At 45.6% G+C, this 13767-nt stretch overlaps 3 protein-coding genes across 3 annotated transcripts; 2 read left to right on the top strand and 1 right to left on the bottom strand.

Moving 5' to 3' along the window:
- The first annotated feature begins 972 nt into the window (after window positions 1–972).
- LOC105694397 (equilibrative nucleoside transporter 4) lies at window positions 973–4024 on the top strand. The gene is made up of 10 exons (XM_012415030.2): window positions 973–1142; window positions 1759–1913; window positions 1981–2109; window positions 2173–2247; window positions 2320–2543; window positions 2638–2752; window positions 2828–2995; window positions 3063–3250; window positions 3311–3551; window positions 3622–4024. The coding sequence occupies exons 1-10, from the start codon at window positions 973–975 to the stop codon at window positions 4008–4010; spliced, it is 1854 nt and encodes a 617-aa protein (XP_012270453.1). The 3' UTR covers window positions 4011–4024.
- A 2205-nt stretch (window positions 4025–6229) lies between these two features.
- Window positions 6230–11604, bottom strand: LOC105694398 (serine/threonine-protein kinase dyf-5). Its single transcript, XM_023432534.1, has 10 exons — window positions 11500–11604; window positions 9685–9975; window positions 9469–9590; window positions 9192–9404; window positions 8763–9110; window positions 8519–8680; window positions 8314–8439; window positions 7891–8163; window positions 6563–6783; window positions 6230–6349 (listed from the first exon to the last, which is right to left on the bottom strand). The coding sequence occupies exons 2-10, from the start codon at window positions 9844–9846 to the stop codon at window positions 6237–6239; spliced, it is 1740 nt and encodes a 579-aa protein (XP_023288302.1). The 5' UTR covers window positions 9847–9975; window positions 11500–11604; the 3' UTR covers window positions 6230–6236.
- A 353-nt stretch (window positions 11605–11957) lies between these two features.
- Window positions 11958–13746, top strand: LOC105694381 (2-oxoglutarate and iron-dependent oxygenase domain-containing protein 3-like). Its single transcript, XM_012414998.2, has 5 exons — window positions 11958–12191; window positions 12425–12862; window positions 12967–13120; window positions 13198–13324; window positions 13386–13746. The coding sequence occupies exons 1-5, from the start codon at window positions 12064–12066 to the stop codon at window positions 13541–13543; spliced, it is 1005 nt and encodes a 334-aa protein (XP_012270421.1). The 5' UTR covers window positions 11958–12063; the 3' UTR covers window positions 13544–13746.
- Window positions 13747–13767: the final 21 nt, after the last annotated feature.

Raw genomic sequence — 13767 nt, 5'->3', positions numbered from 1 at the left:
TTAATTCAATGTAATTTTGAAACAAAAAATATATGACTTAGACCACTTTCATAATTATGGGCACATATATCGGCCCTCGCTGCACTCGCGCAAAGTGCCAGAGTCGATATATCGGCCCGCACCTTGTAGCGCTTTACTATTCGCTTTGCGAGAGATCTCTATCTTAACATAAATTTATAATACGTTATAAATAGTCTAATTTCATTACGAGAGAATTAAAATAACNTTGGCAAAGAAGCGCATACAACACTTTTTTTGCCTTTATCCCGTTCAAATGCGAGTTTATCGATTACCACAGTGTTCTAAATTGTCGTAAAATTGTCCTGACCCTTTCCATTTTCATATCAGAGCCTTCGATAATTGTATATCGATCGAAATATGAGAGCTTGACGCCATTTTGGTTCTGGTCTGGACTGAGTTAAAAATTTTTTTTTTAAATCCAAATTTTCAATGTGTCAGGACAATTCTTAGATGATCAGGAGTGATGTGTCAAGGTTTCGGACAGTTTGGTCTAATACCCTTAAAAAAAAGTGTTGTATTCAAATCAACTGATTTGAAGGATGTTTCACTTCACCTTAAAATCCATGATTTCCTTCAGCGCGCCGCGCGTCGCGTTGCGCGGCGAAGAAAGACGCAAAGTCCTTCTCCAGGATTTCCGCAAAAGCGGGCACGGTATCGAAACCAAAGGGAGGGGTGGGCCGATCCAGCATCGAAGTTTGCCGGCGACTCCGGCGTGGGGTACTTGCGCAGAAATCGATGCAGCAATTCCCAAAGCATGCGCCCGACTCGCCGCGCGGCGCCGCGCGGCGAGTTTGCCGCGAGCACTCGGCGTCGCGGTCGTAGGGCTGCGGGCGGATGGGCCTCCGTAATTCCGCGGAATAAATCACCGGGCGAGCCGCGGAGTGCGACGACTTCCGGGGACCGTCCAAGGGATGACCCCGTAGAAGATTTCCGGACCCCACCTCCGCCACGATGGATGAGAATTTAAGCAGGGGCTACGTCCAGCTGGGCAAGGCGAGGCGCAAGATGGAATTCAACTTCCTCAATGGACGCACTCACCTGACGCCCCCGGTCGACAAGTACAACTTCATCTACTTGTCGCTCATCCTGGCCGGTGTCGGATTCCTCCTGCCGTATAACAGGTCCTGTCGCTCTACGTGTCCTGGATTAATGGATCGAAATAGAAATTAATGGTCAGGGGATGACGAATCGATTAATCCAGGGTACGGCGTCATCGCCGATAAGATTTCGTCACGGAAATTAGTGGATTCCAGGCTAGCAGAAAATGTCTTATATTTTCTATATATTTAACGAATATCGTACGTTTTGTTAATATTTAGCAGACTTTTGAAGTATTTCCTAAACGTTTACTTTAGGATAGTATTTTTATATTCGTATAATATCAGCTCCACGTGATTTCGTAATATTTTTCTTGGGGATATACGGGACATTTCGTTTAATTTTAAAATATGTATTTTTGTTAATGTCGTCTGCCGAATAGGTTTTGAACGTATTAAAAATATTTAAAATCAAAGTCACGCGTTTTTCAATGATAACGAAGTAGTGGAACGATAATATTGGAAAAATTTCTCGTGTTCTTTGGATATCTTCAGGGGAAATCTACGAAACGTCTTAATGAATCTGGCGCTTGAATAATTTTGTAGCGGAAATTGCGAGAAAATATTTAGAAATTATTCTGTGCTCCTGGGGTTTAGTTCGCCCTTCTTGCCGAATGACTTAACCCTTTCGTTTCCGTAGTTTTGTGATCGCAGTCGATTACTTCCAAGCGAGGTACCCCGGCACCACGGTCGTCTTCGACATGTCCGTCGTGTACATCACCATGGCCTTCTTCGCGGTGATCGCCAACAACGTCCTGGTGGAGACCCTGTCCTTGAACACGAGGATAACCTTCGGTAAATCGCAAGGCTTTGAAATTCGGATCGACCGAAAGGGTTCGCTGGATTAATGGAAACTTTTCAGGATACGTGGTCTCCATAATCGTGCTCAACTTCGTGGTCGTCTGTGAGATCTGGTGGGAGCTCTTCGACGTCGCGACCTCGTACACCATCAACCTCATCGCCGTGGCGATCGTGTCCTTGGGATGCACTGGTGAGCAAGGGCGGTAAAATAGGGAACGAGGGGTTTCCTGGACTAATACTTGTCCCTTTTCAGTCCAGCAGTCGAGCTTCTATGGATACACTTCCATGCTTCCAAGTCGTTACACGCAAGCGGTCATGGCCGGAGAGAGTGAGCATTATTCGGATTATAGTCCCCCTTGACGTAAATTGGATCAGAAATTGTCGAACGGAACTCATTCAGGTGCTGCCGGATTCTGGATCTCCGTGAACCGGATATTGACGAAGGCGGTCGTCGACGACGAGCGCGGCAACACGTCGGTGTTCTTCGGCCTGTCCACCATGACGATCATCATGTGCTTCGTGCTCAATCATTTGGTGAGGAAGTCCGATTTCGTGCAATTCTACATAACTTATTGCCAAGAGCGGAGGAAAATCACTTTGGAGCCGGCGGAAGATCTGGGTCTGGTATGGTTGAACATTTCCTGGGTGAACCAATGAAAGTTACTTTGAGCGTATCGTATTTTTCATCTTTTTTACTAAATAATTCCTGCGCGTAAAGATGGATCCCATGGACCAGGTCGGAGACCCCTCGAAGGGCCAGTATGGGGTGCTGAAAATTCAAACCAGCCCTTTGGGCAATTATTCCGCCGGAGGTAGTGCCGACACGAGGAATGGTAATAGTCAGAAATCGATGAATTCTTTTCCCTCCTGAAACTTTTCGAGTAACGTTCATCGTGGTCCTTCTTCAGGTACGAGTCAGTATACGGCTTTCTCCTTCAGCAACCCCGTTTACGAGCCGAACGCTCCTTCCGGTAACCCTCCAGGAAGTGCAGGTCCTACCTACAAGGTGGAGGACGTCGTGGTGATGCACGGATCCTATGGAACTCAGACCTCGAAGCCCTGGTCGGGTATCAAAAGTGAGTATCACGGGTTATCTCTATAAAGGCCATTAATTATCCTTCAAACGATCGTCTCGTCATTCAGAGGGTCTCCTGGCGAGGCTCGAAGTGGCCAAGCTCATCTTCTCCTACATGGCGAACATCGGAACGGCGTACTTCGTAACTCTCTGCCTCTACCCGGGCATCGTCTCCGAGATAATCTCCTGCAAATTCGAGTCCTGGATGCCGGTGATCCTGATGGCAGCTTTTAACGCGTCGGACTTGCTGGGAAAGGTAAAACCGATTTTTAACATCTAATCCCATCACCACGAGAAACATTTCCAATCTCTTCAGGTGCTCGCATCGATACCCTACGAGTGGACGAGGACGCAGCTGTCGTATTTCTCCGGAGCCAGGATACTTTTGATACCGCTCTTTCTGCTCTGCGCCATTCCCAGGCAAGCTCCGATCTTGTCCGGAGAAGGTTACCCATTGTTCTTCTCGTTGTTGTTGGGTCTTACGAACGGAATCGTCGGAAGCGTCCCGATGATCCAGGCACCCAGCAAGGTGCCGGAAGAGCACCGCGAGCTCGCTGGTAGGTTTCTGGTCTCTGTTGGCATTTTTTATAAACATTTATATACACATTATTCGTTGTTCCATCGCAGGAAATATAATGACCCTGTCCTACACCACCGGATTGACGCTGGGGTCCTTGATGGCGTACATTTTGGACGCCTGCCTGGGCCCTCCAGTGCAGACCAAAGTGATCTGCCCCAAACCTCGTCCCATGGTCAATGTCCCCATAAACGCAACCGTGAATATCCTGGCCAACGTTGTCACGACCACCATGCCGAGTATAGAGAGGGTCACGAAAATGTCCAAGGTGAAGACGACGACCGCAGCCCTGACCACCTTGCTGACCACCTCTTTCATGTCCAACGGCACCATCGGTCTACTAAACGCCAGCAATGTCGTCAACGCGACTGCTATCGCGTTTCCAAAAGTGATCGGCGACGTCACCACGACGATTGGCAACGCTATCTTGCAACATTAGACGCCTCGGCGAATTTTTTGTCCGGTCGTATGTTGAAGTATCGCGCTCCATGCGCGTTCTAAGCGTTGTAACACTTGCGTGAAAAACACACGAGTGGTTCGCGAGTATTTTTCTTCGGGAGAAAAGGGTTGCATCGCGAAACAGTCGACGTTCCTTTCACTCGTCATCTGTATTATTGCCGAGGGTGGCGGAATTTAAAAGCATTAATAAATGTTTAAGTAACGAAGCCCGAGCCGCGCCTCGACCCCGAGATTCATATTATTTTGTTTTTCTCCAAAAATTACTAAACGATCTTTTGTATTTTCGTATGCGGGAGATCGAGTCGTTTTTCCGATGACAAGAAGGAAACGATCTAGTTCTTGCGAGGTCAGAGTTTTGCCGGGCGTATTAAACATTTGTTATTTCGCCGAGGCGAAACACCGGACGACGAGTGTACATTGAATGGAAATTAAAGGGGACTGTATTTTTTGAGAATCTCGAAAGCGACGGAGATCTCGAATTAGGCCGAAGTTTTGGAACTGTTAGTTGAAGCGAACTTCTCGAGGCTATGTAGAAGTTTCGCTAGTTTTCAACGAAACTTCTGCAGGCAGCCTCGACGAGCGCCTGTTAGACTGATGTTTGAGCATTATAAGATGTTTGGGATGAGAATTTTATTAATCCTGTATCCTACGTATTACGCTGTTGTGGTCCTTGCGTGATTAGCGTGTCTTTGTGGCGTTGATGTATAACCGAGTGTTTCTTTGTCGCGAAACCTCTACGGAACACTGCAGAGTCGTGTTATTAGGTACTAATATTGGGAGCCGAGTGGACGTCGCCCTCGCTCTTACGAAAGGCTCGCCGAAGCCCCGCTTTTTATCGGACACCTGCTCACCGACATATCTACGAAACTTTAGAGGAACATAATCAAACTTTTGGAAGGAAGCGCAGGCGCATACTTTTTATCTATTTCGAATCCTACGCTGGCAGAAACGTATCTCCTTGAAAGCGAGCCGGAAGATGGGATTACGGATCGAAGACCCCTTAGAGAATTATTGCGTTGCACGGTCCTTGAACTTCCTCAAACATTTATTGTTTAACGTTATTTGTTACCGATTTTCGAGTTCCTTTGCGTGAACGGGGACGAGTAGCTACCATGACTCTTCCGGCAGTGAAATAAAATCCGGAGTGACCAAATGGTTTGTCTTTCTTTCGATCGCCTTCGGGCAAGATAGAGTCAGAGTTCACGCATTCACGTTTTTTAGATAGACTTTCCGTGGACCACGGAACTCGCGAGCGACGTCAGGTCCCGTGGCAACTATTAACGATACTTAAAATGTGTAGCTAGCAAACTTTCGAGCTAAATGAACTTACGTAAATGACAAATAAATACCCGTTAAGTATAGGCACTAAGGGGTGTCGGTGTCAAACGCGATCGCGAAGATCGCCCTTGGAGTTGGAGATCCGATTAAAGAAGGGATGGCGAATGGTTCCGTTCTACATTATATTTTTCATTGTAACGTCTTACTTCTGAACATTGTATCAAATGCGATATGAAATGGTATCCGAGCCTTTCGAGGTAAAGAGAAAAATAATACTCTCTTATCTGGTCCTCGTCGAAACCAAATCTAACGGCTGAAACGGACTCAACAGAGTCCGAACATTGTTGCTCCCAGCTCTTCCGTTTCCTCGAAAACCATTTCGTACCGTTCTATTCCATATGTACAAATAATAAATATACAATATCTTATGTAACTACCACAACGTCGCTGGCCTTTCACGTTTATAAGAGCTGCTCGCACTTCGTCCATAATTCCGAAAGCAATCGCCTTGCGATTTACTTTACAACCCGAGGAAGTGTACGTTCATCTTTTCCCTAGATCTCGTTACAACGTCCGCTTCCTTAAGGAGCATTTAATGGTCTTTCCTGATTAACGCCAAAAATGAACCCCTTTCGCTCCATCTTTGACACATATATCGAGTTAAGTGCTACGTTTGATTATACTCTCGTAAAATACTGTTACGCGTCTATCTTCTATATGATAAACCTAATAGCTGTAAAACTGCCTCCGTCCAAGGTAGCTTCTCGTTTTCTTAGACCTCCTCTCTCTCAACGGGAATGCGAGTTTCCTTTCGGGTTTCTTTGAAAAAATATGGAACGATCAGGATCATCCTATCACAGTTGGATTCGTCGCCGACGTCTCGGCGACTGCCATTCGATGCAGAAGTGACGTCGCGATTCTTCGAGGGTCATTTCAGATATTTCGCTGCCCAATCCGTTCTGCCGTTTATTCCCGCGCTGGGTCGGGCATTCAGGACACCACCGAATAGATTTGTCTGTAGAGTCCCCTTTGGCGTAGGTTCTGTCGACACAGCAACATTGTAACATAATAAAAATGGTACCACTTATTGCGGCCTTGATTTTTTCTCGATTCGACGCTGTTTTTTTTTACCGTGTTAAAAAATTATCCAATAATCGAGAGATATAAAAAATCGAAGCTAAATTAGTCGCACGAAAATCTGGGTGGTCAGGAAACTCGATTGACGTCTCTTCATGTCCGGATTGAGACACTTACTGATAATTTGCGTACCGTAGACGCTAGGATATGGCAACTTGGAATTTGACATCTGCTCCGAAATGTATCGATTTCTAGCTAGGAAGTGTTGTCTCGTTTGGTTTTCGGCGGTTTCCCACGGGTCTCGATACGAATCCACGAACTCCTCGTTTCTCTCCGATGCGGAAGGGACGGTCCCGTTTTGCTGAATCCTCGGCCGAGTTGGTTCCCCTTCACCGTTTCTGAAAAAGCCAAACAAAAATCCCTTAAGTCGAGACGAAAGGAGAGGCGAGGCTTTTCTGATTGGGCAGGACTTTATTGCTGTTTGGTACATCGAGGTATATAATTTTGTGGAAGGTGCGGAGAGGATATCTCAGGACTTTAATTGTCATCTTTTTTAAGTTTAAGCCAATAAATGATACAAAACATAAAGAGACAGTAAACAAATCGAAACGCAGCGACTAATTGTGAATCTACAATTCTTTAGAGAGCTGCTTAGAGTCACGTTCAAGAGACGCGCAAATTTTCTACCGGAACGAAGAACGACTGTAATCAGATGATAAGTGCAGATTGCAGCAGAAATGAATTTCACCGGATTTTGGCACATAATCGTTCCTACGTTTGATATCTCCATGTAAATACTGTCGCACCATTCCCAGAACGTGTACAACCCGAAATCATCAATGCACTTTTTGAAAAAAATCAGCGACTCCGTAACACGCTCTATCCCATTTTTGGTTCGAATGGCTAGACCGTCCATTATCGAAAGCTCATTATCGGATATCAATTTCATATCGTTTACAAGAACCTCAGGGAAGACGCCATGAAATACATATTTCGCAAGAGAAATAATTTTCCACTGTACCGAATGATAAAAAATCGAAAATTGGAGCCAGAGAAACGAGAAAACCGGCCGTACTGCCTGCGTCCCGTTTTGCACGACTTGCACCACAATCGAAGTGGTATTTCCAAGATAGACAGGTACAGTATGACCAATTAAAATTAAAATCTCGTACCCCGGTACTCGTAGGAAGATTTTACATAAATAAAAACCAAATTGGACCAAGGGGCGTACGACTTTCGAGACAAAGACGGCGAAATAAAGTGGTAGCATCTTTGAATAAATATTGCACCGAAGAATTATCTTGCCCAGGAGCCTTTCGCAAAAAACTGACATTTGAGATTGACCGACAAGCCAAACGATGTGCTCGATAGTGCGGTCGACCACGTGGGCGAGGAATACGTGGAGTTCTTTCCTCCCGAGGGAGAAGCAAGCCGTCAGATATCCCACCGCCAGGAGCAAATATGCACCGAGGACAATCCCTGCGAAATTTCGGAATTTTCGGTACCTTGACGGCAAACTCGAGTCCTTCTCCGCCACGTAGCGAGGAACACCAAGGTAATGTTGCTTCACCGAAGCCTTTCTGGCGTTCTTCAGGTGCGTCTGCGACTGGTTCCAGCTTTTTCCGGAACCTGGCTCGTTCCAAGCCGGCTGAATCCAATTGCCGTTGGTTTGAGTATGCATCTCAGCACTGGGATAATTCCCGTTCCAGTTGGGACGGTTCTCCTTGTAGACGCGATCAGGCAGCAACTTCGTACCCGAATTGTCTGGGATAATCTTGCTCCTGGTTGGGCGTACGAAACATGAAGAACGTCGCGAGAGGTGAGACGAGACTACGCAAGGCTGCGGTAGAACCGCTAGATTTGAGCCGCACTATTCGTTATTCGATTTGCAGCGATAAGAAGAAGCTCGCTCGTAGGTCGGAACGTACCCCAGGAGGTCGGCGAAATCGTCGTCGTCCCATTTCGAGGATTTTTGCTCGCGCTTTCGACTATTGTGATTGAGCAACGGCAGCACCGGTTGCTGCTGGGCTTGCATGGACCCCTTCTCCTGGGACCTGAAGAAAAAATCGGTTGCGAGACTCTATTCCGAGACGTCCACAAACTTATACTCTATCATAGATATCATCCGAGTACCTAGACTGGACCACACTGCCAAGGACGTCCTGCTGGCCGAATTTGTTCGAAAGAGGAAGCGGAGGAATGTTCACCTTGTTCATCACGTACTCGCGTTGCGAGCCCACGCCGATTTGCTTGCTGCTAACCACGCGAGGTACACTTGCTTCGAAATAAGGATACCTGTAACGTTGAAATAATCTTTTTTTTTTAGTAGATCCCATTAGGAGGGAGATTCAATTTTCTGGAATGAGATGGAAGATACCTAAGAGACTGCTGAGCGGTGGGTCTCTTTATGGGGTTCCACTGCAACATGTCCTCCATAAGGATGACGGCCTCCTGGCTGGCATTTGGTATCAGGACACTCAAGGACGTTCTACTAAAATTCGGAAACTTGAAGTTCATCGCTGTCGCGAGGTGATAGCCTTCGGGCCAGTCCTCCTTCGTCGGGGTACCGATCACCGAGCAGATCTTGAAGATCTCGTCGATCTCCCCCTTTCCGGGGAACAATGGGGTGAAGGTGTACAGTTCCGCCATTATGCAGCCGACCGCCCAAATGTCGATCGGGCTGTTGTAGGTCGTGGAATGTAGAAGGACCTCCGGTGCCCTGTACCTGTGAATTTAAATGAATGATAAAAAGAGGACGTTGAAGGGAGTCGGAGGGCGCGACTTCTCGGGGATTTTAGGGAGTTACCATCTGGTGGATACGTAATCGGTGTAAGGAGGCCTGGATCGAATTTCTCGAGCCAAGCCGAAGTCAGCGATTTTAACCAATTCAGGCCCCATGCACAGTAGATTTTCAGGCTTCATATCGCGGTGGAAGAAGCCGTGCTTGTGCATGAAGGCCAGGCCTTGAAGCACTTGGTACACTATGTTCCTAATCACGGGCTCTGGGAAAAGCTTGTCCCTGAAAACGATACTGTCCTTTACGACTGCCCGAAGAGATCCAAAGGTCCTGTAGTAAAGTTCACCTATTCTTCATCAATTGATAAAGGTTCTCCCTCATGTACTCGAAGACGAAGTATAGGACGTCGTTCTCCCGGATGACTTCCTTCAGTTTGACGACATTCGCGTGGCTGAGCTTCTTCAAGGACTGAATGAAAGGGAACAAACGAATGGTCAATCGGAAGTCGATCGATAGTCGTGAATGCCAAGCGTGTCAAATGCGAGGCGAGACTTCGACCGACCTTAACTTCCCGAAGGTTCATAGCCTCCTCCCAGGAATAGTACTTTCTCTTCATCCTTTTAATGGCCACCTTTTCCCCGGTGTCGATTCGCTCGCCTAGAACGACCGAGCCGAAGGTGCCATCGCCGAGCTGATTCAACGTGATGTACCGATTCATCTTCATTTGTGCTCGATCGATCCGATCGATCGGTTGGAAACCTTCACCAAGAGCGAATCCTTCATCTAGGATTTCGGAGCAGGATCCGATTCTCTCTCGCCTGCCGTCCGATTACTTAGCATATTTCTCGTTTCCCTGAAAAGATAGAAAAAGTGAAATAATAAACGTACGATATAACATTACTTTTCCTAAGGCTCTAAAGCGTCGGTCGATTTATTACTAACGAGTACCACCCGTTAGTAGTTTGTCAAAACCCTCGACTGTCAGCACGGTGAATTATTGACCGCGAACTCGATACCTGTTCTCGATAAAAAATTCAAGGAACCTATAGGCGACATGCCTCGAGATTTCTGAGTTATCAAACTGGATCGACCTAATTTGCGAGAAAATGTCGGCCAAGTGCGATCCACGATAATCGGTTCTGTAAGACGTGGAACGTCGAGGTAATCGCGAGAAGCGCATGCAAATCGAAAGGTCGAAGAGTACGGCACGGTTTAACACTATTTTAACGAGGTCAGGGAGAGGCCGAGTGGTGTAAACGGCTTTACCGCTAATCGGCGTAATCCTTCGTGAATCTTGTAAAAGAAGGGTCGGAAGAGTCGCAGAAAAAGGGACAGAAGTCAGGCCGACATCGGTGGAGATCGAAGGCGAATTAATTCGTATCGATTCAACTACTCCCATGGAGACAATACCAAGGCATTCGAAAGAGAGAGGCGTGGTGCGGTAATTCCTGTAATTTTCTGTAAAAGTTAAATTCTGAAGGCCCTCAATTCCAGCGAAACGACACGCGATGCGGAATTTACCGAACTGAGCGAACTTGCGTTGCGACGTTTGGTAACTAAAAGCCGATGTCGTTAAACTCGGTATGGACTCGTAACGACTTTCTACAATTCTCCTGTGTACATACGTAAACGAGCACTCGTTTTAACGGTATAATGACTAATATGTAAAGTCGATGGCAGGGCGCATAAATGTTTTTTACGGTCTGCTTCTTTCACATTTATTGGCATCCGTATAAAAATGTACCAAGGTAATCCTTGGAATTACTGCTTTAAATTGTACCGAGATAATCCTTAGAATTACTGCACTCCCATGAACAAGTAACAGTCGCACCTGGACGAAAGAGTAAACGTAAATACCATTTGACATAAAAGTATCCGTCAGAAATGCGATTCGATTTCTCCGCAGGAATATCGAACGAGGCGAAACACAACGAAGAGTGTCGAGTCGATGTCGAGATTAGCATTTTCTTAGATTTGCATGCCGGTAATCTTGCTGGGCTTATCGACCGCGGGAGACATGCAACCGTATGGATTTCTCTTGAGAAGTCTACCCGTGACTCACGGGAAAATCTTCCACCCTTCGGCGAGTTCTTTTGGAATATCGGTTTCTCCCAGAAATCGCGAATAAAACGTGCCCCTATGAGAACGTAGCAAAATACTCATTTTCAAGGTCGTTCGATCCATCGATCGACGCTTGACGGGTGGAGGCACGATATTCGTGTCACGACTGGGCCCTTTGGTGGTTTAAAAAAAATACCGCGGCTTCCGGCAAGCCGCCTTAACGGCGGCAATTTAAAGCGCTTTACCGGCATACGCACGCCATGCAAAGGAAGGATTATTTTCCGCTTGTTTGGGAAAAATTAGGCCGGCTACTTACGGCGAAAACCAAGAAGAGATTCCCCGGGTTTGACGCCGTTCTCCACCTCCACGCTGCGCAGCTGTCACTGACAAAACGCCGACCGAGCGGCCATACTTATTCGTCGCCATGGTTACGATTTGGTACACTTACCACCCTTTATGCTTTACATTTGCGATATTTATATTACCGCATTATGTCTGCAGGTACATACATGCGTAAAGAAGTTCCCCTTGTCTCGCATTCTAGAATACTGGATTTAAGTCTACGGTTATTCTCGAAAGAAGGCTTACCATGTCTCACCGAATCGAATTTTTAAGCAGATTTTGACGCAGCGAGTATTGATGTGGCGTTATTTTGGAGGATGTTATAAATTACTGTAAATGGAGGACCGTGGTTTCTCTCTAGTTAGGAAGGACACGTGGAATCGTAGAGAAGCGTAGAATTGGGTAGAAGAGCGGCGGTGGCGGGACGTTAGATTCAAAATGGCGACCTATGACGGCCTAGGAGGACGCACGAGGTGGATGTGCGTCGTTTTACGCGAGGTTCAATAGACTGGAAGCATCTTGTCATTTTCATTGGAAAATGTCGCAAGAAACGAAGAAAGGGAAGAGAAAAGATGCCACTAAGAAGGAGAGTCCGCCCAGTGAGCCGAGTGAGCCGAGTAAAAAGGAAAAAATCCCGGAGAATGATGACGCTGAAGAAACCAAACCGTAAGTGGACAGCTGTCAAAATATTTACTTCTAGGCTTTAGCTTTAAGTGCGTTTATGGGTTTTCTTTTCGCAGTCTGATCCATTTTTCCCACATTTTTTTAATCTTAATCAATAGCTGCGAAATTGTTTCAGAGAAATCTCTCTTATGAAGGTTAGACGTGTTCATTTGCATTAACGAATGCGTTGTTGACTTATAATGATGGAATTGTTGACAGAACTAATATTGTTGCAGTAAATATGGACCATCGGTGACGTTTCCTTACCAGAGGGTGTGGTGCCGATGTATACTACTTCTAGGTGTACTATTTGTCGTTTGGTACAATAGCAAAAATGGCAAAGAGGTATCATTGGCTCGACAAAAGGATATATTATTAAGTCGCAGTCAGAACGTGCAGTGTTCGGACGACTTCAAAGCAGAATTAGAAAAGTTCCAAGGTTGTACACCCGAGAAATGTAAAAGGGTGGTATCGGATAAGTTAGTCTCGGCAGCGGAATCCGACGTCTTGTTGAAAATTGCAATAAATGGAATGAGTTTAGGAGGGTCCGACGGAGGTGCAAGTATACTCGATCTTCATTCCGGAGCATTGAGCAAAGGCACCGGATTTATCAATGTGTATACCTTAGATGCGGCAAAAAAGATTTTCAAGAGTGCAGATTTTGCTATTTATAAGTAAGGAAATTTTGAGAGGCATGCCGGTAACGTACCTTTTCGTTTGAAATGTTGAACTTTGAGCTGTCATGGTAACTCGAGTACTATTGTCGTTCCATTTGCAGAGTGGTCAAGACGAAGATTCATCACGCCATAGCTCATAATTTTGGAGTAGATGCGGATAAAGTTTATTTGACACATCCAACATTTTTTTCACGGATGACAAGTGCTCCGGCCAAAACGATTCACGATGAATATTGGCATCCTCACGTAGACAAGGTACGTGCTTTGCTATGGCTGCAACAGTTTTGTAAAAACTGGCAAGAATTACTGCCAATGACCTACGTTCTTTACAGGAAACATATAAATCATTCCACTACACATCTATACTGTATTTAAGTGATTACGATAGAGACTTCGAAGGTGGCAGATTTATTTTTGTTGATCAAAATAATGTAAACACAACCATGCAGCCAAGAAAAGGTAAGACATATATTTCGAATAATACTTAGGAATCATAAATGAAACACGCTTGATTTTTTAGGCCGAGTGTTAATGTTCACATCGGGAAGTGAAAATCTGCATGCAGTCGAGAAGGTGACATCGGGCACAAGATATGCTCTTACGATATCATTTACTTGCGACCCTCAATATGTCATCACGGACCCCAGTCTAAAAAATATTCAACAAAACAATCATTAACTGCAGCGACCTCACTAAAAACATTACAATCGTTAAGTAATACTCTAATAATTGATGAATATTTCGACATTCCCATTGAAAGCCAAACTACGCATTAGATTAAATAACCAGAGAGCTATTTGTATTAATTACGTTAAGTTAGTCAAAGTTGGTCAATACGAACAGTTTTCGAGAAAATGCAATAAACGTGGTATTAGAGGCAACAGGATAGGTAATGCGCTCTC

This window comes from Orussus abietinus, unplaced genomic scaffold (genome assembly GCF_000612105.2).
Source record: "Orussus abietinus isolate OABI.00-Male unplaced genomic scaffold, Oabi_2.0 scaffold299, whole genome shotgun sequence".
Classification (NCBI taxonomy): Eukaryota; Metazoa; Arthropoda; class Insecta; order Hymenoptera; family Orussidae; genus Orussus; species Orussus abietinus.
This window is presented reverse-complemented; position numbering and strand designations above follow the sequence as displayed.